Below are 25,103 nucleotides of genomic sequence, written 5' to 3' on the forward strand. Positions count from 1 at the left end.
TAATCCGATTTACCTATCTACATAAATAAGATAAATACTGATAGTATTTTAGCTATACAGTATTATGTTGTATTATTTCAAATAATAGATTTGTATAGTCTAGTTTTCTATTGACTAATCCTCAAATTATTTTAAAATGTTTGTATATGAGTAAATGGAGTTCACTATTTTATTTTTATTATTATTATTAAGAGGTTCCGAATCTAGGCCCGTACATCCTCTCAGACCAAAGACAAGAGCATTTTATATAGTTTCCTCTCAAGCATTGTCCCTAATTTTTTTTTTTTAACATCTATTAAAATTGCATTATATTATAAAATCATGGTACAAATCCTTAACCAACCATTGAGTTTACAGTTTTCTATTGCTTTATTTTGATATCAACTATCAAGTGACGGTGAATTTAGTTCTGTTACTTGGTTTTCTTCTGACGATATCATCTATTGACTAGTCTTCTTCTTTTTTTTAGCCCAACTAATAAATGTCTAAAACCAACCAGAAATAAAAATCAATGTAATACTAAACCAAACTGAGACTAAATCTAACTAAACAAAGTTTATAGAAATTTCTATAAAACTGAATTAGTCAGAACCAAACTCAAACCAAACCGAAAGTAAACCAAAATCTAAACTCATAGTCTCATATTAAGCACAAACAAATTTGGGCTCAGGCCATAATGAGCATTAAAATGGCCCATGATAAGTTAGAACAAAAGACAAGTAGACGCAAAAATGCCACCATCATCAATTCAAAATAAAGCAAAAGAGAAGAAAGTAGCACAATGGAAAACAAAAACACACACAAAACTGAAAAAGGCAAAACAACAAAAACAAATGATGGAAAAAGAATTAAAATCCTTTATATTTTCCAATAACGAAAATGGAAGTCTTACTCAACAAAGCACTTCTTTTATACTAACCGTTTTGACGTGTTAAGTGGGCCTTATTACAAAAAAGACTTCGTGTTACCATTACCATCGTGGTCCTCTTACTACTATTCTTCTTAATCTCTCTCTCTCTCTCTTTCTCTCGCTCTCTTCTTCTTCTTCCACAATCATGTCTTCTTGCGTCACCGGAACAGAGGCGGCGTTACGAGCAGCTGCATGTAGAGACGGCGACGCAGCGGCACATCTAAAGCTAATAGCCGTCTTCGTCATCTTCTTGACAAGCGTTTTAGGGGTTTGGGGACCTGTTTTACTCGCTAGATACTTTCACGGGAAGCCTCTCTACGAAAAAGCGATTCTTGTGATAAAGTGTTTCGCCGCCGGCGTGATTCTCTCGACGTCTCTAGTCCACGTGTTGCCGGAAGCGTTCGAGGCCCTCGCTGATTGCCAAGTGTCTTCTCGCCATCCTTGGAGAGATTTTCCTTTCGCTGGTTTGGTTACGATGATCGGAGCTATAACGGCGTTGTTGGTTGATTTAACGGCAAGTGAACATATGGGACACGGTGGTGGTGGTGGCGGCGGGGGAGGGATGGAGTATATGCCGGTTGGTAAGGCGGTTGGGGGGATAGAGATGAAAGAAGGAAAGTTTGGGGCTGATTTGGAAATACAGGAAAATAGTGAGGAGGAGATTGTGAAGATGAAACAGAGATTAGTGTCACAAGTTCTTGAAATTGGGATTATATTTCATTCGGTTGTAATTGGAGTAACTGTGGGAATGTCACAGAACAAGTGTACCATTAGACCTTTGATTGCTGCACTTTCGTTTCATCAGATTTTTGAAGGTTTAGGTCTTGGTGGTTGCATCGCTCAGGTTAGTTTCTAATTTTGCATTCTTCTTTTTTTCTTTGGTAAACTAATTAATGCAAATTTAATTGAGTTGAAATTGTTAGGGGAGATTCATAAATATATTGGAGAAAAAAACAGATGTATATGACAGTTCTGACTTTTAAAATAATTTTTTTTTTAAAAAATACCATGAAGAAGTAGACTTAGATGTTGATATTTTTGCATATCATACAATGTTGACATCCTAGTAATAGATGTCATCATTTCGGTTTAACCGGTGTAAAATGAAACCATACCAAAAAAAATGTGATCGGAGAACAGAACCAATGTAACGTACATATGTGTGTTTCATGGATTTATTTGATCATATAACTTAGGATTGATGAGTGGTATTGTTTTGATGGCCAGGCTGGCTTTAAGGCAGGGACAGTAGTGTACATGTGCTTGATGTTCGCGGTAACAACGCCTCTAGGGATTGTACTAGGGATGGTGATTTTCGCATTGACAGGGTACGATGATCAGAACCCGAACGCATTGATAATGGAAGGGTTGTTGGGATCACTATCTTCAGGGATTCTAATATACATGGCCTTAGTTGATCTTATTGCGTTGGATTTCTTCCATAACAAGATGCTCACATCGCCCGGTGAATCGAGTTCTCGGCTGAAGAAGTTATGTTTTGTGGCTTTGGTTTTGGGTTCTGCCTCTATGTCACTGCTTGCTCTTTGGGCCTAAAACAAGATGTAGAGGTTTGTATACTAATTTGGCTTCAGGAAATAATATTATGAATATCCAAAATCTGTTTTTTTTAACCTATTGTATTTGATCTTTTATAAATATATTTAATTACAGATTTATCATTTCTTGATTTTTCATTCATTAACTGCAAAGTATATTTACATATTAAAACTTACTGAATTTTTCTACTAAAACAACTGAAAGTGAAGTTAGATCTCTCTCTCTGTACTGTACTATTACTACTACTAGACTGTATTGATTCTTAAGTTAAAGCTAAGTATGTTACTGTTTTAGACGTAGTAAACCATTCCAACTTCAAGGAGAGAAGTATGAGGAACATTAAGCACAACATCAGTTCCTCTGCAGTTCGTGCTCATAAACGCAAACACAACATTGACAGCTAGTTTCTTCAACAGCGACGATGATTGTTTCGCCTTTGCGTACGAGTGTCCGAGTATATACGCTACTCCAGCTTCTTTAGCTTCCATTATCTCCATACACTCCTCTTTCTTCCTTCTCGCATTCGGCACTTCTTCTTCGGTTTCAACAAACTCGATTAAAGCAGAAACTAACCGGCTTTCGAAATCATACATCTCTCTTGGAACATCTCTGTATCCATACCTAACCACACTTCTAAACATCCCATACTCTTTTGGTCCAACTCTGCTTATCACAAACCTCTCTTCTTCTCCTATGTAAGGTACTTGAACTGACTTCACACATACAAACACAAGAATCTTGTGAAACGCAGGCAGGTTCGTCACGAAATGTCCGAACACAGCTGGAACTCCTGTCACAAGGTTCGTGTAGACAAGTCCTATTCCTGGAACTCTCACCATTCCGATGCTCGGTCCTAGAGAGACTATCCGGTCCATCGAGACCTTGTTCTCAACGTCGAACTCGTGTTTCTTTGTAGTTCCGTAGTTCCAAATGTACATAACCGCCATGAATGTTAAGGAGAGAAGAATAGGTATCCAACCACCTTCAGGTATTTTGTAGACGCATGCCGAGAAGTAGAGAAGCTCAATGGAACCGAAGAAGGCCAAGAAAGCAAGAACTGTAATGACCCTTTGCTTCCATACAATAGTCATCACTAAAGTCATCAAACATGTAGTCACAAGCATCACAGAGGTCACAGCAAGTCCTGCAGAAACAAAAGTGATTAGAAACTGAACTATTCAACTTTTGAAGTTTATGTTAAAGGATCATAATGGTCATTACCATATGCGTGGCCCATCATGTTAGTGTCTCTTAACCCGATTGTGACAGCCAAGCAAAGGCACATCAGCATCCAGTTAACTTCAGGGATATAGATTTGTCCATGTATCTTGCTCGAAGTGTGAATGATCTTGACACGAGGAAAGCAATCTAGCGCACAGCATTGACTTATGATCGAAAACGTTGCGGATATAACAGCTTGGCTTCCAACTACTGCTGCAAATGTAGCCACTATGAACACTGGCCAGAACACAGGCTCTACAAAACAAACTTATCAAAATTAAAATCCCATTCAAAGTTCTAAAGTGATCTCATACTATACAGTATACCAATGTTACCGGGTATCGCCTTGTAGAAGCTTTGCTGAATATCTTCATGGTGCTTAGATAGAAACGCAGCCTCGCCCATGTATGCAAGAATCAAACAAGGGTATACAAAGAACGAGAACGCCACCTATATATCAGTTTTAGTCAGCATTAGAGTTACTAAAAGAGGATTCTTTTCATTTGAGTCATATATTGTAAAGTTCAAGGTGTTACCTTAATGGACAGAGAAGAGAAGTGACCTAAGTCAGCAAACATAGTCTCAACACCTAAGGGAAGAGATTAAAACACAATATAAGAATGAAGAACATGTAACTTTGATGATGTTCAAGTATAGTTTTATTACCAGTGATTGAAAGAACAACTCCTCCAAGTGAAACCCATCCTTCTACACCGGTGCTTCTAAGGAACTTATACATGTAAACAGGCGAAAGCGCAGAGACTATACGCGGGTTCCATTTTATAGTGTTGTAAACTCCAATACAGCTGATAGAGAGAAGCCAAGCAGTGGAGATTGGTGCAAAAATGAAGGCGACTCTATGCGTACCATAACGCTGGACTGAGAATATTGCCACCAAGATGATACAAGCGATGATGACAACATAATCTAGAAAAAGAGAAACAAAACTAGACATTAAGCCACTTATTTAGTATATCTTGTCAAAGTAAGCAAGTAGATTCAGACATACTCTCGTGAAGGTTAGGAATCTTGAGCTTGACTCCAGAAACAGCTGAAAGAACTGCAAGAAACTAAAAATGTTAGAACACAGTATTGATCTGTCTANGAACTCGTGTTTCTTTGTAGTTCCGTAGTTCCAAATGTACATAACCGCCATGAATGTTAAGGAGAGAAGAATAGGTATCCAACCACCTTCAGGTATTTTGTAGACGCATGCCGAGAAGTAGAGAAGCTCAATGGAACCGAAGAAGGCCAAGAAAGCAAGAACTGTAATGACCCTTTGCTTCCATACAATAGTCATCACTAAAGTCATCAAACATGTAGTCACAAGCATCACAGAGGTCACAGCAAGTCCTGCAGAAACAAAAGTGATTAGAAACTGAACTATTCAACTTTTGAAGTTTATGTTAAAGGATCATAATGGTCATTACCATATGCGTGGNACTTTTGAGACTTGGGATGTTTCTCAAAGAATGATTTAACCGCTGCGCTTTGCCGAGTCACTCCAGGGCTTCCCGTCGCATATGTTGATAGTTTCTCATCCATTTCTTGATGATTTGGTAATATACTTAGCTTAGCATATCTACAGAGAAGGGAGTACAACGCAAATGTCCCACCTTCAGAACAAACGCTATTGGTCAATATAGAAATTTTCAAAGTTCTGATTTTTAAAAGCAAAAGGCATAAAACTTTTAATACCTTCTCCATTGTCATCTGCTGATAGAACAATGAAAACGTATTTGAAGAGAGCAATGAGTGTGAATGTCCAGAAGATGAAAGAGAAGACTCCAAAGATCTCTTCATCGTTTTCATGGAGGCTAAGTTTCCCAGAGAAAGTGGTTTTGTAAACGTAAAGAGGCGATGTACTAAGATCTCCATAGATCACTCCAAGGCTCTGGTAAGCCAAAGTGAGAACATTGGCACAAGACACAGTTTTCAAATGCTGAAACATTTTCAACAATAGATTTATGTATACAGAAGATAACTTAAGAATGAGCCTTCATCCCAAAAACTCCCACTAATTAAGTATGACCTAAATTTAACCTAATTACAACAAACAAACAAAAACTTAGAACCCTTTAATATTCAGATTTATTAAAGTGTGTTCTGTTTCAATAGGTTGTGTCAACTACAAAAAGCCAAAACAGTCCAATGAAAATTTGGACTTTTTCTTATCCAGCTCATTTATTTCCCTAAAAATACAGACTTTTAAATATAAAATCAAATCTCCTATCAAATTACGATTTACACTAATAATTAGAAGTCTCAATTTTTAACAAGTTATCTAATTTCACCAAAACATGAAAAGCGTTCACGTCTGTTTTTGTTTCGGTAAATTGAAATGTTCGATATCGTTTTTTAAGCAGGACCTACCAGTCCTAATTGCGTAAACAATCCAAAATTCATAAAAATGAAGCGAAAAAAAAAACAGAGGGAACAGTTAAAAATACAATTTGTTAAAACCCTTAAGCTTCCACTTGTTCTTATTAGTTAGTCTGATATGAAAATCCAATCTCGACCACATAAATTCTCTGATTAAATCGCATTGTTATCAAAAATCACAAACCCAGAAGAAAAACACTTGTCTTTAAGAAAAAAAAAACCCCCAAATTACAACAGACAGAACAAAAAAACAGAGTAGAGACACAGAACATGAAAAAACAGAGGAAACTTTTTGAGAAGTGGAAAATAATAACTGACCTGTTGAGAAAGACCTTGTTCGACTAGAGATGGTGATTGGGTCATGGCCTCCTTGTAAACGAAACAAAACAAAAACTGCTATGTTCAGTTTAGTTTCTGTGAGAGAGAGAGAGAGATTGGATTGGTTTGGATTGGAAGAAACAGAGAGAATATAATAATGTGAAGAGAGAGAGGGAAGTTGGGAAGTAGGAGAAGAAAAGAAAGAGAAGCAGAGAGAGAGAGAGAGAGAGAGAGAGAGAGAGAGGGAAGTGAGGAAAGAGAGAATGGTGCAAAGAAGAAACTTTGCAGGTTTCTCATTTATTGCTTTGTTCTTTCTCCTTTTATTTTTCGATTTTAAGTTTTACTTTATTTTTTATTTTATTGTATTTTCTTCCCTATTTAAACTATTGATTGACAAATATATTTGATATAGTTATTAGTTATGTTATTTCCTGTTGTTAAAAATATTTTATTCAAATAAGGTATGTTTGAGAGTTTAATTTTAGGATTTTGTTCTTAGAATTCTCTTTTTTTTTTGTTAATTTTTTTTTAATTGATTGTTATTTATTATGTTATATATCTAAATGTGATGAGAATTCTTGATATTGTTTTTGAAAAAAAAACAGTGAGAACAAAAAAAAATGGTGTTTATGTATAATTGAAATGTTTTGTATTGTTCTGTTTCATTACTCTTGTAGTTGACAACAACAAAAAAAAAAGGAAAAGTATGTAGCATATTTAAGTTGAATAGTAATTTTTTTTCTTGAATAGGTAACTAATACTATAACTGCATCACCTACCTCTGTAAGAAGACATCTAATCATGGGCTGTAATATTTGTTATTTAGCACTATTTAATCTTTTTTTGGGTGGGTAAATTAATTTAGTACTATTTAAATATGATTAGTAGCAGTACTGTTTAAACGTGTTAGCTACTTTTGTAGTTTTATCCACAAAAAGGGGCTATTTTATGCAAATTTACAAAGCATAGATAGAGGTCTACTGTTAGAATATGATGTTGTGTTCATTGCATTGGTTGAGTGGTTTTAGTTAGCTGCAAGAGTAATATATCGAAATGGTGAACAAAATATTGGACTGAAGAGTTTTTAAGTCATCTTAAATGATGAATACTTTTTTCGATTTTGTTCAAGTGAAGAAGCAAGCATACATTATTAAATTGCGATTCTATATCAGTCAAGAATTGGGTGAGAAACAAAGGTCAGTACTCAGTACCCTTACTTCTACGGAAGACTAATTACAATAACCATTAACTTTAAGTATCTCTGTTTTCGTCTTAAAACATTGTTACTTTTATGTTTCTATCGTCAAAATAAAAATTGATCTAATTATATTAGTCATAAGGATTTTGATTATCTAATTTTAACGTCAACTATAATTTAATAGAGTCTAGTTTGTTTCATTGCTATTAATAAGATAGAAATTAATATGTCAGTTAGTTTGGCGCACCATGGTTTCGGTTTTTGTTGGATTAATCAATTTTAGGTGAAACTATAAATGAAAACAATTAGTAATATGAGAAATTTCTTCAACATGTAATGTTAAAGATTTACTTTAATTTTAAACAGATTTAATTATGGTTTAAATTTACAAGTTTTTTGGATTCCTTCATTGCTAAGCGTTTTTTTGGTGACGATTAGTTTGAATATGAAAACAAAATGAAAACAAAATGGTTCATATTTTTATGGTTTCGTTGATCGCGTGGTTGTCTCAATATGTTTTGAGGTAATAATTAGGTATTATGACAATTGAAAAGAAAAACAAATTATGCTTTTGTATAATTTTGCTTAACGATCTTTGATCCAAAAGAAAGAAAAAAAATAGTTAAAGATCTATTAGTGAATTTAAGATAAGATGTTTAAGCTTACGAATTCTCACCAGAAAAAAAAAAAACAAGTTAAACTCTTTGTAAATATTAAATTGATATAAACTTTGAAGTATCACTATATCAGATACTGAATCTATTTTAATTGATAAAGAACGATAGAAATGTTCTCTTACTAAAATAGTTTTACACTTCTTATACGAGAATAATATCGATTTGAATAGTCAAATAAATGAGAAGAAGGAAAGCGATAGGTTTAGATTACGGTCCAACTCTCTTTTTATGTTTAGGGACAACTTATGACTTATCTATCACTTCACTGCCATTCTTTAATCAAACTAATAGTTTAGCATATCAGTATTGATATTTTTCATAATTATTACATGCGAAAATTAGTTTATATGATACTTACGAGCTCTTATATAGCTAATTAAGCTCTTATTAAGGATATAAAATGTTCATATATATTATGTTTTTTTTTGTATTATAAGTTAAGAGTATATATGGTAAATTGAGATGTTATAAAAAAATAGAATATCTGAATATGTTAAATTGGTATTGATGTTGTGTAGCTTTACTAAGCTACTTTACTCTTTGCTTTTACCGTAATGGCATCGATGCCTCGAGATACAACCATTTTGGTGCAGCAAACCTTGGGACCATTATGATAAGAACCAAACCAATGAATATTTTTTTCTTCTTCTTTATAATTTCACTGAAGTTACAATATTAATTAAAGATATCTTTATCAACACTTTAATGGTAACACCAATAATTCTATATCTTTCGGGTTCCTCATCCAGCTGACAGTAATGTCTGAATCAAAAATACATCATTTAGTAGTATTTTAAATTTTGGCATAGACGAGTCAAGATATTATCGGCAGCTTCCATAATTTGCATAACACACGTCCTCAACAAAATACTACCACATAAACATATAAAGATAAGCACAATTATTTTTTTTAATCCACGAGAATTTGATAATCAGAGGATAGTTTATGGTTACATAAAATAGTAATCTTGCTTTACTTCTAACTTTTAAATCTCACCAAAATTCAAACACCACGCATAAAGTGAGTGAATTGTTTAGTAAAAAAAAAAATCTCATGCGAAGTTCGTGTGAAATCAGAAAGCAAACCTAACTCTGTCTTAACTCTCGAAAATGCAGCTTGTTTTTCAAATTAAGGTTTTAAAAGCCTTACTTAAACGTGTGGGTTAAACATATATTAACAACCCATTTGAATGATGAAGCTAATTAAGCCACGTCACTTTATAATTGGGTCATATATATTAATTACATAACTTCAATTCGTTTGGTTCACTTACCTGGTAGATCTCCATTGGTCCTTGATACAAGATACTTAAAATAGACAGTTTGTTTTGAGAATTTGCTTATATATATTATTTTTTTTTCCTCAAACCGGAGAAAATTATAATTCTTGAGTTTTGACTGAACTAGCTTGTCTGTATTTATCATATAAAGAAAAGTCGTGGAAACATATTCTCAGACATAACTTTTCCTCGACAGTTAATTTTAAGAACGTGACGTAAATGTCAAACTAGTAGAAAAATCTTACGATATTTTTTGTGTGTTAAAATTAAAAATGATGTTTCTTTTGTTGGAGTAGAGAAGATAGTTATCGAAACAATAAAATGAAATTTAATTAAAATGATAATTTTCATTAATAAAAGAAGTATCAGTCACAAATATAGAAAAGGGTTTTTAAAAAAAGTCAGTCGTACGAATGATTCTTGATTTAGAAAGAATATTGTTAAGCCTTTTCCGACAGATATTTGTAAAAACAAATATTGGGAAACAAAGTTTATTAATTGTTTAGGTATTTTGTGATATTATTAAATACATACAAAAAGATTTTCTAAAACATCTAATTTAATGATTACATATAATTTTGCTTTGGTATAAGAGTGTATATTCTTTTATCACAATACAAACCAGAAAAAGAAAAGAATGAAATTAAAGATGAAGTCAATTTCTGATTTTTGAATATATATAACTTAGATTTAGTGGTTTATTTATGTTAGTATCATCTTAGTGTTATAGTTATTTTTGTCGTGTGCTTAGGTTGACTTAGCGAAAATAATGTTAAAGGCGAATAATGTCGAGTCGAGAGGTGAATGATGCAGAAAGAAGAGTGGGAGGCCCATTTGGGGATCCACAAAACTCGTCGACTAGTTCTCTCAATATTGGAAGTGTCCCTCCTCATTAATTAATCTTGCCGTTTTCTCACTTAAATGAGTTATCCTCATTTTCTTCATTTCTATTATTTTTCCCATAATTTGAATAATGTCTATTTCAATTGTCTTATTTGTTGTTGTTGGTAACCTATATAATAATAGATGGTTAGGTCCCATCTTTGGTTTTGAAAGGTACTGAATTTGATGCCTAGATGGCGATGTTTTTTAAATAATTTGAATACGAATTCATGGTTACCTCAATCCTATTACATCAAAGAACCTCATTACATATTCAAATATATATATATATATATATATATATCAATTTATATGAAAACATGTACATGGAAACTTGTGTATACTACTTATACTTATTCCTATATATCAGCACATCATACAATTGAATTATTTTGTATTTACATAATTACTGCAATTATATATTTTTTATATTTGAACTCAAAATAAAAATCATGGAAAATTTTATTTTTAGAAAATGTAGAAAACATGAGTACAGAAGTATAAAAGATGAAGGGCAAAAAACAAAAATCCAAAAGAAGAAATATAACACTGCCACTTGAGACCTAACGCTTGCATGCTCTTAAACAATATTGAGAGAGTGTGGCCAGTGCTGATACAATTATAGCTGAGAGGGTTAAATATTTCAAAATAATAATTGAGTTTCACATAAACCTAAATTTAAAAATAGAAACTGGGTCTACGAACCTTGTCCATATATCTTTAATGAAAGTGATCAACTATCTTCCTATTTATTAAAAGAAAAAAATCAATATCTTGTAGCCAGTACTTGATTGATTAGAAAATAAATATGTTAGATGTATTTTTGGTATTATCATATAAATATTATCAATATATAAAAATGTTAGATAGAAATTTATAACTTTTTCCTCCCCAAATTAGTGTAAACAAGTCAAGTGTAACAAGACATCGCCCATAAAACAAATAGGGACTCTTATCCATCAACGCAAGACTGTAAAACCGAGGATATATATAAGTTACTGCACTATATGTTTGTATTTTATAGGTTTTAACTATAGTTTTTAAGTTTGTTTTGAGTCTTTTTTGAGTCAAAGTGTGTTTTCAGAGTCTTTTTAGTCTTTTATGAGTTTGTACAGGTTCTAGATTACTTTTGAAGAAAACTGAGTGTTTTGGAGATGAAAACAAGCATCTCGAGCCATTTTGGTGAAGACTGGTCGGACTAGCAAGCAGATAGAGCAAACACAGAAAAAACATCCTGGATCGGCCAATCCACATTTGGATCGGCCAGTCCCGAACCCGAAGCAACTTTTCTTTTTTCGTTTTAAACCGACTTTTAGGGTTTTATTTTAGTATTTAAGCAAGTGGCACGACCTCTAGAGAGAAAAACTTTTATTCTATGCAGCCTTTGAGCACTCGTAACTTTGGGAAAATATCTCTAATCCTTCTTGACACCTTGGAGAAGATTTCTAAACCCTCTTTATTTCTTTTGCAATTCAATTATGCCTTCTTCATCTTTGATTTGCTGTTTCTGTTTCTCTATGTTTGAGTAGTTTTCCTATTGGGTTTCGGGTTTCAAAGGGGTTTATGATTCTCTAATGATGGTGATCTAGATTTGGGGTTGATCTATTTTGTTCTTCATCTATTGTTGTTCTTAAAGCCTAAACTAGATTAGCTACCTAGTTTATGATCATAGGTTTAATTCATCGTGGCACCGAAAGTGTTGTTGAGTTGCTAGAAAAGAACATAGGTGAGCAAGGTGGACTTTAGCCAACGGAAGTTGAAGTTGAGGCACCTTGTGAACTTATCAAACTTGAACTTGTTATTGCTTGCTTGGTTTGCTAGGTCCAAATGACGGTTTAGGGTCTAATGAATTCATTGCATAGATAGTTAACGCTGCGGAAGTATGTTAGCTTTACAACCGTGATTTGAGTTCTAGAACGGTGTTTAACGCATCCCCATCTAACCATCTTAGTCCGAGAATTGTATCCCCCAAAGATTCCATGTGCCCAATATTTTCCTTTTTGATTTAAAAGCAACTAATTGATTTTCCTTTTTCGATTTGTTACAATATTCACAAATTTCCTCTTTTGTTTTAGCTATATTTAATCTTCATAGTTTCAAAGTGCAATTGTTTGGTCTCTATGGATTCGACCATGAAGTGCTACGACTACACCACTACATCGTGGTTGAGTGCACATTAGATTTCAATTGACATATTGATCAATTATACCATCTAATCAATCATGTAACTACACTACGAGTCTACGACATATGAATATGAAGAGACAATGAATTATTAATCTAGTTAGTCTTAGACTCTTAGATTCCCTATTGAGTTTACACTTAACCACTGTAGTATTCACATAGTGAAGTAATTCAGTGGTTTTTGGTCCTGCATGGATGTAAGTAAAAAAGTTTTGTGACTGATTCACGTACGTCAAATACAGTACAATGGTGCTACTGTCGTATTCGCACAGCTGGTACGAACAAACTTCAATAATTTAGGTTTCACATCAAAAGAAACGTAAGGACATATGCATGCACACGGTTGGGAATAATTTAAGACGATGCAAGTATTATAATATCAGACACTCGTCCCTCTCTAAAGGCCTCAACAACCAAATCTTCTTAAGTGTCTTGTCATCTCGTAGGGTCCATCCGTACCATCTTTTAAAAATATATCTCAAAGTACATTGCATGTAAAAGTGGATCGGAATAATACAACCCAAAAACAAAAACAAAAGGCTTATCTATTAGAGAAAGAAAATAAACATATGGCCAAGAAATTAGAAATAAGAGAAAAAGTTAGATTGCGTGAGCAAAAAGGAAAATATGAAATGATTAAATTTTGTAAAGTAAAGTAAAGAGAAAAGAAAAAGTAGCAACGCGTCCCTTTGATTTGATCATGTTGAAAGTTGTGTGTATGATGGTTCGAGGAAATTTCTCGATTTTTTAATACCTTAATTGCACATGGATCTAGTTTACTTCATAGGAAAGGATCGTTGAACACTTTAACAACTAGATTTGAGTTCAATAAAACAAAAGATTTTAGGCAAATAAGGTATGAATCAATTAGTTTCTTTTAGAGCTCTGTATCCAACTATCGCTTATACTCAATAGTCAATAGTAAATATAGTTGACATAATTATTGCACATTTGGAATACAAAATGTCGTCTATAAAGAATCCCCAAAGATTACTGACTTACTGTTTTATTAAGCCTTCGTTTATGTTCTAATTACTTGTTATAACCAAAGTAAGACTCTTTCTAAACTAAGATAAGGATTTCACTTTGACTTCGCGATAACAGACCTATTTGACGATATGTATTATCAATGAAAAACACCACCTAATATATGAATATATGAATTACTATGTGAGCTAGTTATCCTCTTTCGAGCCATGCATCCCTATATTGACAGTTTTTATATATATANTTTTTTTTTTTTTTTTTTTTTTGTGTAAACATCTCCAACTTTTTATTTTTTTGGTTAGTTTCTAACTGAAGAGAGGCGAGAATTTCCATCCTAACTCTGCCACCAAAATAATTAACGTTAGTCTTCGATCAAACATGAAAAGAGAAAGCAATAACAGGAGTGAATTGTTCGAAAACGCAACGGATATATATGTCACATTGTCACAGGATAGACATATATAGTAGTATCTATATATAGTACTATATATATAGGTCTCGTACTCTTGACATTGTCACTATGGTCGTGGTCTCGTCATGGAAAGAACACTTGGTTACGATTTGGGAGAGCAGATAAGTCTCACATCGTACGTTATTAGTATACAGTGGTTCATAAATCATAACATACTGTAGTCTTACCGTAAAATCATGCATATCAAAGATGTTACTTACACCTACGTTTTTTTATTGTTTGGATGAGTATTCAGGTTACTAACGAGTAACGACCTGTTCAGCCAAGCCTTTGTTTTAGTAGCTGCCTCGTTTCTTCTCAGTTCTCAACGCCTTGGCTTTATTTTCTAAGAAGTAAGAAGTTTGTTTTGTTTTGATGTTTCTTCGGAAAGAGATAAGTCTCCGTCTGATCTCAACATTTAAGAATTATGAGGACTAAAATATAAAATATAGTAAAAGCGAACTTGTAGAATTTGTTTTAAAAAGAAAAGAAACAAAACAATATGCACGAGACAATCAAAAAGGCTACAAGGTGAAAAAAAATCAGCATCATGATTCATGAATTAATAGGTTCTTAATTCGGTGGATCCAGTTTACTGAAAAGTCCCACATACACAATCTTCCAAGTAAACCAGGGTAGGTCCGGTCAACTACTGTGACACATGACCCAACCTGAATCGTAATTTGTCCATTTGTAACACAACGAGTAAATGAATCAAAGACCACAAAGAATAGTCTTATCCAAATCTCTAAATACACAGTGGAACTAGAACATAATTTCAAGTTTTAACATTTGATTGAACTAACCATATAACTTGGGAACTAATGGGAAGTAGACTGTTTAGTCCAAGTTAGCTAAATTTTCGGATACAGTTCTGAGGAACAGCTTCATTTTATTGAAGGTTAGAATATGATGTGAAACGACTTGTTTGATAAGAAAGCACACAAAATCATCCACTGCATACAAATTTTGTAAAAAAATCAAAATGGAACCACCTCTGATTCCACACTGTTTCCCGAAAAAAACATGAGAGCTTTAAAATATACTCTTTTTTACTTTTCTTTCTTTTCCAGACAATGAAAACCCAAACAATCCCCAAAATCAATCTCGCAATATGCAAATGTCACCTGTGACACTTTTTTTTTGTGACACTAACATATATAGAACTCTCAACACGACTCAGAACATATATCAGTTTAAAAATAAAAGCCAAGTCTTCCCTCGATGCATGTATCTTTAAGTCGACGGAACAGATTCCTCCGTTTTCTTTTCTTCAACAGCTTCACTCTTTTTGTTTTCCTCCTTCTCATCTGTTTTCTCCACTGCTTTCTCTTTAGTTTCTTTCTCTTCCACTGTTAATTTCTCAAGAAGACCAGCAGCGTCAGAAGCGTCTTTGCTCTCTTCTTTCTCTTCTTCAGATTCAGCTACTTCCTTGAACTTTTGCATAAATGCTTTGCAGTCTGATCAGGTAAACAAGACTTGATTATTTACTCAAACTCTACTATAACTATGACAGCATCAACAGCGTTGCAAAAACACAAACAAAACATCACATGAAACGAGACTCAGACAACCACTTTTTCCGATACTACACACAGCTCAATTCCAAGCCACATGAAGCACTGGACTGCTCTTGTCTATACAGATCATACAAATAAAAAAAAATGCCAGAATGAATACCTTTTTAAACATTTTCTGATCCACAAGGAACATTTCAAGCTATTAAATATACATGGGAAATTCAAATCAAATGCATAACATCTCTAAATTGGCGAAATGTATTATATCGAGAACTTCCAAAACATGCTGCCATATGGCAATATCACTAACTTTAAAAGATCATCCAGTGACCTAAGCTAAAATCTACAATAATTGCACTCTAAACTCGTGACAAGGATTAAGCAAAACAACGTAAAAGCATATGCAGAAACAAAATGAAGCAAGCAGGTAATCATAAGGTTTAAGCTACTACAAGCCAAGGTATGGCACACAAAAAAAGAGACCAATCAATAAGCAACAATCACATAACCAGATCCAATCAACTGAGCCAAAAAAAGTACAAAATAGGAAAATTCACACTCACTCTCAACTGACGCAAACCGGATGCAGAAAAGCTCATCCTTCAATTCCCCATCAGAGAAATCACGAGCGTGCCATACACAAGACTTATCATTCCCAGCGTGTTCCTGAACACTCATGCCCGATGTAACTGCATACAATTCCCAAAAAAAAAAAATACGATCAAAATGAGTATATTACAGATCCAGAATCAAATTAACAACAAGCGTAGACAAAATCTTACCTAGATGATTAGCACAGATCTTCAGAGTTTTAGATTGCCTCATAACGAGACGAATCTTTCCAGACTCTCTGTGTTTTAAGAACTTAACAGTACCAGCTCCTCTCTCCTTCCACTGACTCCCATCTTTATCGAACCGATACATTTTCGATTTCCTACAGATTCGTACACAAAACCCCCCAATCAAATCAACGATCAAATCTTAAACCCTAGAACTTGAGGAACTAACTAACTACTACGGAAACGATCAGATCCAGTACAATTTAGATGTAGACAGAGACCAATAGGGAGATACATACAGATCGAGAAGGGTGTCTTCGTCTTCTTCACCGGTGGTGACGGCGACTTCTTCGAGCCTGACGATCGGAGCAACCTGAGCACCGGTGTCTTCATCTTCGTTGGCTCCTGACTCTTCTTCGTCTCTGTGCTCACGCTCTGGCTCGTTGCTAATGCTCGCCATCGTATCGCAAAATCAAAAGCAAGCTTCGCTGTAGTTGTGGTTTGGTTCAGTTGTTGGATTTGTAGTGTTCAGGAAAGGAGAGGATTTTTTTAGGAGATTTGTAGAAAGGAAAATAAAATTTTGATACGAGTCGGTGCTTATAGTTTTTGATAGAACCAAATGGGTCACGTTTCCTAAGACGCTTATAATGGGCCCTTCTGGGCCTAGTTATATTCTGATAGAGAGAATGTTTAGGATCTGAATAATCTCATGTTTCAACATGATTCATAAGAATTAAGAACATCATGTATCAAATACAGTTATACAGACAACAGGTATCTAATTTTATGCAGTAAAATCGATGAGCCACCAGTCACCACGTTATATCGAAGTTCTTTCAAATTAGAATCTTCACCATACATAAAAAAAAAAAAAAAAGTAAGAAAATTTAAATAAAGAGACTGTGAGAACTATATATCATATGAAAAATCCCTGCTTTTCGAATTTTAAAAAGGGTCTCTATGAAAAGAAAAGAGAAAAAGAAGGTTCAAATGTTTCGAATCAATTTTAAGAAAAGCACATCAACATACCCTCAAAAGATCACCAAACCGGGGACTAAGAAAAGATAAAAGAAAAAAGTGTTTAATTCAGTTCCTTGAAGGAAGGGCAGAGATAGCAAAGCATCCAAAATCTACGGCTCCACAAGAGTAACTTGTTCCCACTCTCCATCAACTGACTCTTTCCACACCGTCACATTGTTGTTTCCATCGGAGACAGCCAGCAAGTTACCGGTTAAAGACCACGAGACCCGCCACACCGGAGTCATAAAGTCCTTGAGAACCTTACCTTCCCATTGCTCATCTTCTTTTCCCACTGTCCATATGATCACTTTACCATCTTGGGAGCCACTAGCTATGGTTGACTTAGGGAGACCCAAGTTCGGTGCCCAAGCCACATCACGGACCCAGTCAGTGTGCTTTTGAAGAGCTGGAAAGCAATCCATTTTCCACGAACCGTTAGAGAGCTTCCACACTTTCACGGTGTTGTCACACCCACCAGAAGCTAGCTTGTAAACCGGATCAAGCAGACCAGAGCTCACAAGAGCACCAGGCGCAGTGGCTGGTGCCCAGGTGACCGAAGTAACTCCAACCGGATGCGCTTGGTCGATCCTTGTTGTGTCCCAGCCACCATCAGGACGGCCTGTGAAAACGGAAATGTTTCCATCGGATGACCCGCAAGCCAAGGATAGTCCAAGATCATGAGGAGCCCACGCAATGGAGTTGACTGAAGATTTGTGGTCTGTGAAAACATGAGCTTGGGTCCATTGGTTTTGGTTGCCTTCTTTCCAGAGAATAACTTGACCATCATAGGAGCATGAAGCTAGGATTGATCCAAACTTTGGGTGTGCCCACGCGACCTCCCAAACAGGACCACGGTGGCCGGTTAATGTAGCTAGAGGCTGCGATCCACCGTTGTTGTTAACACCGGTTATCTTGATGGTGCAGTCAGATGAGGCAGTTGCAATTCGCTTTCCATAGTAATCCATTTGCACATCGTGGACAATGTCCTCATGACCCGTTTCAATCTTCTGACCTGGCATGTTTTCCGAAATGATTTTCCCTGCAAAATAGAAGTAAAATATCAAAACAGTTGAATAAGAACATCTGTGTGGAACAACACACATAGCCTGGAAAAACACAGCTCATGGAAGAAAAGCAGACATCATTAACTCTAAAGCTTCCCAAATGTCTCACTTCAAACAGTTAAAAACAATGCAAAAAGCTCATATGCCACAACATCTCCAATGCTCATAGATAACACATATCTATAGGATACATAAGTAAGACAATACTATAATTCACTTGAAAAGAAAAACGCATCTGCCACAGGAGAAATCTATAAACTAAGTGTTTATCAAACTTGTTCCACCAGGAAACTATACACAGATGATAAGACATATAAGCTAGGGAACACAAAAAACAGAATTTTTCGATCCATAAGGCTTTCAATCTCAGTGAAGTATAATGACATCAGAGAATTTCTCAGTAAACACATGAAATCGAATTATATACAAATAGATCTATATATGAATTGAACTTTCGCATTCGATTCTTAAAGATCAATTTAAACCTACACCAACAAATCACCACATATAATCAAACATGTGCAGTGGCAAAATCACACATGAGAATCTACGAGTAGTAGAGATTCTAAGATCGGAACTCGAGGCGACGATGATCCTAAGAGAACAAATTATCNAATAATGGCTGCCCAAAAAAAAAAAAAAAAAAAAAAAAAAACAAAGCTGCGATTTCGAATCCGAAGCGATACATAAGCGGTTTCAAAAACCGAGAGCCAATTGCTGAAACGCGATTCAATTATAACGGATCACGAAGTCGGAATCACAAATACAAAACAGATCAAACGGAGGAATCTCCCGATCGATCACTCTGAAAGAACCCTAGCTTAGATTTGTCGATACAGCTCAAAATAACAGAGAGAAATAAGATCAAAATGCGTAGAAATAAATCTCAGTGAAGAGATAGCGAACCTGAAATCACGGCGGATCGAGTTAGAGACGATGCAATGTGAGTCCGAGGAAGAAGAGGATCGACACGGAGAAAGACAAAAGCAATCGGAAGTTTTTTTTTTTTTTGGTTTCTAGAGTTTTTGTTAAGAAAAAATTTAGATCTGGCTCAAAATTATCTAAACCGGAGTCGAGATTCTAAACCGGATGGGTCAAATAGGTGAAGATCAATAGTATTTTAAAGCGGTTTGTCAATTTAGCTCAATAATATGGGCTATGACTACTGTCATGGGGCTTTATCGGCCTACTTAATTTCCTAGACCAATATGTGTTTTTACTTTTACCTCTTTGACTATTTTTCATGTATCTTATTTTTTTAACCATCTATTTCTTCAGTTTCACAAAAATGTCATTCTACCAATTTAACATAAATTAAAAAAATAAGTAAATTTCACTTTTATCTTTTACTACTCCCCTCCGATCGTGAATACCTGTGGTTTTATAAATTTCACACAAATTAAGGAGGTTTGTGTAAAGACTATTGTAACCTCCCGTTTTGTTTCTTCATATTCACTGTAATAAATATAAATAGTGTTTAATCATTATTTAGTCAAATATTGTTGCTGATCCCAATCTTCTTTATTCTTAATAATTTCATAAGTGCACAAGTTTGCATGCAGTTGTAGTCAAAATTATGTGTTTTTGATATGCAAATGAATTAATACACGTAACAAAGAAGATTTTGTTGTTAAAATTCTTCAAAAAATTTGAACATGGAGCCAAAACAAAAATTAAAATTAGTATTAGAGCCAAATCTGAAACTAGTGATCACTAATGATGCTTGTATATATATCTGTAAAACGAAAGGACATGAATCACAATTTCATTCATCATGAATTCTACTTTAGATCTGAATCTTCCTTGTATAGCCAGTGAAAATGAGTTTTTGTTTGATCTTAATCAAACCCCAATCAATGAGGAATTCTCCAATACTGAAGGTGACGATATTGCAATCGTCAATAATCCAATAGCCTCCAACGAATCTCTTCCTGAAATAGATCCAGGTATTAATTTTCAGGATTTAAATTAATTTTGTTTTGTTTTGTCATTGTATTTGTGAAATTTTGTCGTTTACTACTCCATGTATACGTAAAGAGAAATTTTACTACTCCATGTATTTAAAATATTTCTATGGTACGTGTAAACAAAAGTTGGTACTTGAAAATGCTGTAGTATTTTTAATGTTTTAATTTCTTAATTTTTTAAATTAAACTGCAGAGATGGATGGAGTGGAGCTAATGCATGGAACCAATAGAAATCTTTCAAACACAGAACGGCGGGCGATATATAATGCTCTGTTAGAGAGAAGTCAAGATGGGAAATTAAAAAAGTTTACTACTCGAGAAGTTTCTGAATTATTTTTGGTTTCTATTCGAACAGTGCAACGAATTTGGAAACAAGCAAAAGATACGTCTAATGGTGAAGAAGTTAATGTCTCCCACAAAAAATCAGGACGTTGTGGCCGGAAGAGAATCACGCTTGATTTGGATCAAGTGCAGGAGATTCCATTTCACAAGAGAACAACACTTCGATCGCTTTCAATGGGTTTGGGTATTGCTCAGTCAACATTGCATAGGCATGTCAAAGAAGGTACGATTCGACGTCATACAAATGCCATTAAACCAAGTTTAAAGGATGAGAATATGAAAGCTAGGCTGAAGTTTTGTGTCTCGATGTTGGAGAAAGATACTTTGATTCATGGACCAAAATTTGTTGATATGTACAATATTGTACATATTGATGAAAAATGGTTTTATATGACGAAGAAAACAGAGAAGTATTATTTACTTCCCGAGGAAGAAGTGCCACATCGCACATGTCAAAGTAAGAATTATATTGGAAAAGTTATGTTTCTAGCAGCGATGGCTCGACCGAGATTTGACGAAGAAGGAAACGAGACATTTTCTGGAAAAATAGGAGTGTTTCCTTTTGTTACTATGGAACCTGCTAAGAGGCGAAGCAAGAATAGAGATGCTGGAACTCTAGAGGTAAAAGCTTCAAATTCTGTGAAAAGAGAAGATATCAAAGCATGTTTGATTGAAAAAGTCATTCCGATAATTTATGAAAGATGGCCAATTGAAGATCGAGGGAAGACTATTTTCATCCAACAAGACAATGCAAGAACACATGTTGAGTGTGACGATAAAGAATTTCAAGAAGCTGCTTCTAAAAATGGTTTTGATATACGTCTGATGTGTCAACCTTCCAATTCACCGGATCTAAATATTTTAGATCTTGGATTTTTTAGTGCCATTCAGTCACTGCAACACAAGACATGCCCCAAAACCGTAGAAGATCTTATTCAAGCTGTGGAGGAATCATTTGAAGAATATCCAACAAAAAAAGGTAAAATTATATTTTTTTGACTCTCCAATTATGCATGAAAGAGATCATGAAAATTGGAGGATCAAACAAATATAAAATCCTACATATGAAAAAATCTACACTTGATAGGGAAAATCGTCTTCCTCTTCAAATAAGTTGTGATGTTTCGCTTGTCTAAAACGTCATGGATACTCTAGCATTATCGTCTTCATGAGTTTATGTATTTAAATTTTTGGATTCTTTGTTGGGGTTTTTCTATTTGTCAGTTTTTATGGATTTATTTTTCTGAAATAAGTTTTGTTCTAAAATTATTCAAATGCTACAATTATAGCCATTTGGTCAATGATACTACGTACAAGTGACTAGTATCTTGTAACTATTATAGACTGAGTATCTTGTAACTAGTATTGTTTTTTATTTATTTACTGAAAACAAAATTTGATACATCCACTGAATTGATCCAAGTTATCTGTAATTTTTGGATAAATGTAATAAAATTTTAACTGTTTGAATTAGAAAAAATTCCAGAAAAAAAAAATAATTTATCACACATTAAATAGAATAATACTTTGTGGTAGCCCAAAAGTTTTTATATTAGGATATAAAAACCATTTATGATCATATTAGGATATAGAAGAATATTTCAAGTAGCTAATTTCGTCATTCATTCATGAACATGCCAAACATATATTGAATCTGATTACCATCAAGTTTGGAATGTTTTTCAAGACGGTCTTATCACTACCTCAGATTTCTACCAAATATCAAGTTATTGATATCTTCTTCACCACAGCTTTGTCAAGACTAGTGTTCTAAAATTTATTGTCCAATTTAGGTGTTCGAAATTTTGGACGGCCGACTTAAAAGGGTGTTGGAGGGTATTAGGATATATAAGATATGATTCTATTAGGAAAAAGACATATGAAATGTACAAATACGTATGTGTTATGAGAATGAATAAACCAACCCTTTTTACCAAATATTTCATATCGCTTACTTCCTAGAGTTACAGGCAACTACGAAAAGTCTTTTTCATAACTCTTGATGATTTTTACGGCACTTTGTGATCCTATATGAATAAAATTAGTACATAAAACCATGTAATTCCACTATACGTAATTGAATAATGTTGGAAACATAACAGTGATCATTTATTATACTCTTGAGGTCTAACTTGATATTCTAATCTATCAGTTGGAACCTAGATTCATTAGGCTTAATTAGAGGCTCCTCCAAGATTTAGACTCAAACCGAATTCGTTTGTTCAGCCAAACAATATTAACAGTACTCAAAAAAACATACGGAATAACCAAATGAAAAAATCATAGTACTAAATTTGAGGACATAAGGTTGGCCAAGTATTAAATTAATTCTGTAGAAGTACTATTGAACTTTCTTAAAAGCATAAAGTACGTAATTAGGTAACAATAAAGATGATTGTTATATATAAATCATACGTACGTAATAACCAAGTAAAATAGCATAGTATTAAATTTGAGCACATTATCCATGGAATTAAATTGTTGCAAAAATAAAAAGAAACAGAGAATTTTAAAGGTTAACTGAAGAGATAAGCCATGAAGAGAGTGGACTATTCTTTTAAAAAATTTAGCGTATTATTTATGTTAACACCTTTTTCCAAATTGAAAAACTCTTGTGGAGTTGTCGTAAGCCAACTCAACGTTGCCCACCATTTCATCGTCATCTTCCATTTTCTCTTCCTTATTACCATATATATATAAATTATCTACCATTGAACCATGTAGTTCACATCGACTATTTGACCTAACAATTTTATCCAACGCCGACATTAAAAATTAAGATGCGGCTGACAATTTCATATTGACCCTAACCATATACTTTATTAGCCTAATTATACTTAAATACATGGTCTTAGTTCCTCTCTAACTCTAGCGAACTTCCAAATATTTTAGTCTATAATATATATGGTCCAAGAAGCTTACCAAACTATAAATTGGGTGTGTTAAATGAGAGTTATCAACAAAAAAGGAGGCAAGTAAACAGTTGAGAGTTAAAGGACACTACATACATATATCATCACACCACGTAAATGAGTTTTATGATAATAGATAGACCGATCCGAATCACATGCAATATACCAAACAAAAAGTTAAGGCTGAGAATGAAAGATGTAGATTTCGCAAATTTATTCTTCTTCTTATTATTATTATTTTGATAATGATAATGATAATAACAACAACACCAATATGTTATAATACTACTGGTGTAAAACGTGGCATATATCTGAATATTCTCTACCACCAATATCAACAACAATACTACTTCACACGTCATTGCCGACGCCAACTCCGACTCCGACTCTTCATTCTCCGGCTGTCTTACGTCATCATCGCTCGATGACGTGTTAAATTCCGATTCTGCCCTTGTTGAAATAAAATAGTCCTCTTGTGCCACTGACTCTTCGGAAGCGTTGTCTCTGACTCTAACCTCAACCCAACCGTTAGATTCCCAAGTTGCCTCTCCGGTTGACGCTAATTTACGTATCCTTGCCATTGCCGAAACCGTGGATTCAAGACTCGACTCGTTGCTCTCTTCTTCTTCTTCGTCGAACTCAGACTTGACCCAGTCAAGTACACAACGGGGAGAAGACTCAGTCAATAACGAGTCGTGACGATCTTGAAACAGAAACGGATGCTCCAAAAGCTGATCACAGCTCCACCGCTGACTCCGATCACGTTTCAAGCATTTATCCAAGAAGTCTCTCCCGAGCTCCGATAACCCCGCCGGAATAAAAGGCAACTCGTTGGAGTACCCGATCCGACTCAGCGAGTTGAAACCTTGGTCTTCCCAAGCTGGTTTCCCGGTGAGCATCTCGATGACCGTACAACCTAGAGACCACACGTCACTCTCCGGTCCTTGGTACTCACGTCTGATCACCTCCGGAGCCATCCAAAGCGGACTTCCACGTGGCGTAACCTGAACCGTAGATTTCTCCAACTCAACCGCCGATCCAAAATCCGCTAGCTTAACAGAGCTTCCGCCGTTAAACACAAGAACGTTCTTAGATTTAACGTCGCAATGAACGATTCCGTTAGAATGAACGTGGCTCAAAGCAGAGACGAGACACCGAACGTAACGTCGGAGGAGCGTTTCGCTGACTATTCCACCCTCAGCCACGTCGCCTTCCGACGAATACTCTAAATGAAGATTCCTAAACGTCGTCGTTCCTTCTTTAGACACGTCATGACCGATGAACCTCACTACGTTTGGGTGAGACTTGAGGCACCGGAGGATAAAGATTTCGTTCTCTAACGACTCGGCTTGAGCAGGAAGACACGTGGCGAGATCTACTGACTTCACGGCGAATACTAAACCGTCGATTTTACTCAAAGCTTTGCTTACTGTACCAAAGCATCCTCGTCCG

General features: G+C 34.8%; 6 protein-coding genes across 6 annotated transcripts; 2 read left to right on the forward strand and 4 right to left on the reverse strand.

Annotated features, from left to right (window-relative positions):
* Positions 935-2,561, forward strand: LOC104749887 (zinc transporter 6, chloroplastic). The gene is made up of 2 exons (XM_010471597.2): positions 935-1,754; positions 2,138-2,561. The coding sequence occupies exons 1-2, from the start codon at positions 1,056-1,058 to the stop codon at positions 2,462-2,464; spliced, it is 1,026 nt and encodes a 341-aa protein (XP_010469899.1). The 5' UTR covers positions 935-1,055; the 3' UTR covers positions 2,465-2,561.
* LOC104749889 (potassium transporter 1-like) lies at positions 2,567-6,520 on the reverse strand. The gene is made up of 10 exons (XM_010471598.1): positions 6,389-6,520; positions 5,387-5,630; positions 5,119-5,304; positions 4,980-5,041; positions 4,698-4,758; positions 4,355-4,615; positions 4,225-4,277; positions 4,024-4,138; positions 3,689-3,943; positions 2,567-3,611 (listed from the first exon to the last, which is right to left on the reverse strand). The coding sequence occupies exons 1-10, from the start codon at positions 6,431-6,433 to the stop codon at positions 2,758-2,760; spliced, it is 2,136 nt and encodes a 711-aa protein (XP_010469900.1). The 5' UTR covers positions 6,434-6,520; the 3' UTR covers positions 2,567-2,757.
* Positions 14,986-16,934, reverse strand: LOC104749890 (ran-binding protein 1 homolog b). The gene is made up of 4 exons (XM_010471599.1): positions 16,646-16,934; positions 16,350-16,501; positions 16,131-16,256; positions 14,986-15,507 (listed from the first exon to the last, which is right to left on the reverse strand). The coding sequence occupies exons 1-4, from the start codon at positions 16,804-16,806 to the stop codon at positions 15,284-15,286; spliced, it is 663 nt and encodes a 220-aa protein (XP_010469901.1). The 5' UTR covers positions 16,807-16,934; the 3' UTR covers positions 14,986-15,283.
* On the reverse strand, positions 17,248-19,465 carry LOC104749891 (protein transport protein SEC13 homolog B). Its single transcript, XM_010471600.2, has 2 exons — positions 19,337-19,465; positions 17,248-18,405 (listed from the first exon to the last, which is right to left on the reverse strand). The coding sequence occupies exon 2, from the start codon at positions 18,383-18,385 to the stop codon at positions 17,477-17,479; it is 909 nt and encodes a 302-aa protein (XP_010469902.1). The 5' UTR covers positions 18,386-18,405; positions 19,337-19,465; the 3' UTR covers positions 17,248-17,476.
* Positions 20,205-21,852, forward strand: LOC104753393. Its single transcript, XM_010475653.1, has 3 exons — positions 20,205-20,376; positions 20,753-21,718; positions 21,827-21,852. The coding sequence occupies exons 1-3, from the start codon at positions 20,205-20,207 to the stop codon at positions 21,850-21,852; spliced, it is 1,164 nt and encodes a 387-aa protein (XP_010473955.1).
* Positions 23,753-25,103, reverse strand: LOC109129689 (mitogen-activated protein kinase kinase kinase NPK1-like; the record flags this gene model as incomplete). Its single annotated transcript, XM_019238284.1, is given in 1 exon segment — positions 23,753-25,103. A coding segment is annotated over 1 exon segment (1,348 nt), but the record flags the coding sequence as incomplete, so codon positions are not given.

This window comes from Camelina sativa, chromosome 16 (assembly GCF_000633955.1).
Source record: "Camelina sativa cultivar DH55 chromosome 16, Cs, whole genome shotgun sequence".
In the NCBI taxonomy this organism is placed as follows: domain Eukaryota; kingdom Viridiplantae; phylum Streptophyta; class Magnoliopsida; order Brassicales; family Brassicaceae; genus Camelina; species Camelina sativa.

What these genes read in the sequence shown, in the direction of transcription:
- LOC104749887 (XM_010471597.2), top strand. Translation starts at nt 1,056, where the DNA reads ATGTCTTCTTGCGTCACCGGAACAGAGGCGGCGTTACGAGCAGCTGCA. An exon ending in TTGGTGGTTGCATCGCTCAG is followed by an intron (nt 1,755 to 2,137) that starts GTTAGTTTCTAA and finishes TTTGATGGCCAG; the next exon opens with GCTGGCTTTAAGGCAGGGAC.
- LOC104749890 (XM_010471599.1), bottom strand. Translation starts at nt 16,806, where the DNA reads ATGGCGAGCATTAGCAACGAGCCAGAGCGTGAGCACAGAGACGAAGAA. An exon ending in GAAGACACCCTTCTCGATCT is followed by an intron (nt 16,502 to 16,645) that starts GTATGTATCTCC and finishes ACGAATCTGTAG; the next exon opens with GAAATCGAAAATGTATCGGT. An exon ending in GATCTGTGCTAATCATCTAG is followed by an intron (nt 16,257 to 16,349) that starts GTAAGATTTTGT and finishes AATTGTATGCAG; the next exon opens with TTACATCGGGCATGAGTGTT.
- LOC104749891 (XM_010471600.2), bottom strand. Translation starts at nt 18,385, where the DNA reads ATGCCAGGTCAGAAGATTGAAACGGGTCATGAGGACATTGTCCACGAT.
- LOC104753393 (XM_010475653.1), top strand. Translation starts at nt 20,205, where the DNA reads ATGAATTCTACTTTAGATCTGAATCTTCCTTGTATAGCCAGTGAAAAT. An exon ending in TCTTCCTGAAATAGATCCAG is followed by an intron (nt 20,377 to 20,752) that starts GTATTAATTTTC and finishes CTATTCGAACAG; the next exon opens with TGCAACGAATTTGGAAACAA. An exon ending in AGAATATCCAACAAAAAAAG is followed by an intron (nt 21,719 to 21,826) that starts GTAAAATTATAT and finishes TACACTTGATAG; the next exon opens with GGAAAATCGTCTTCCTCTTC.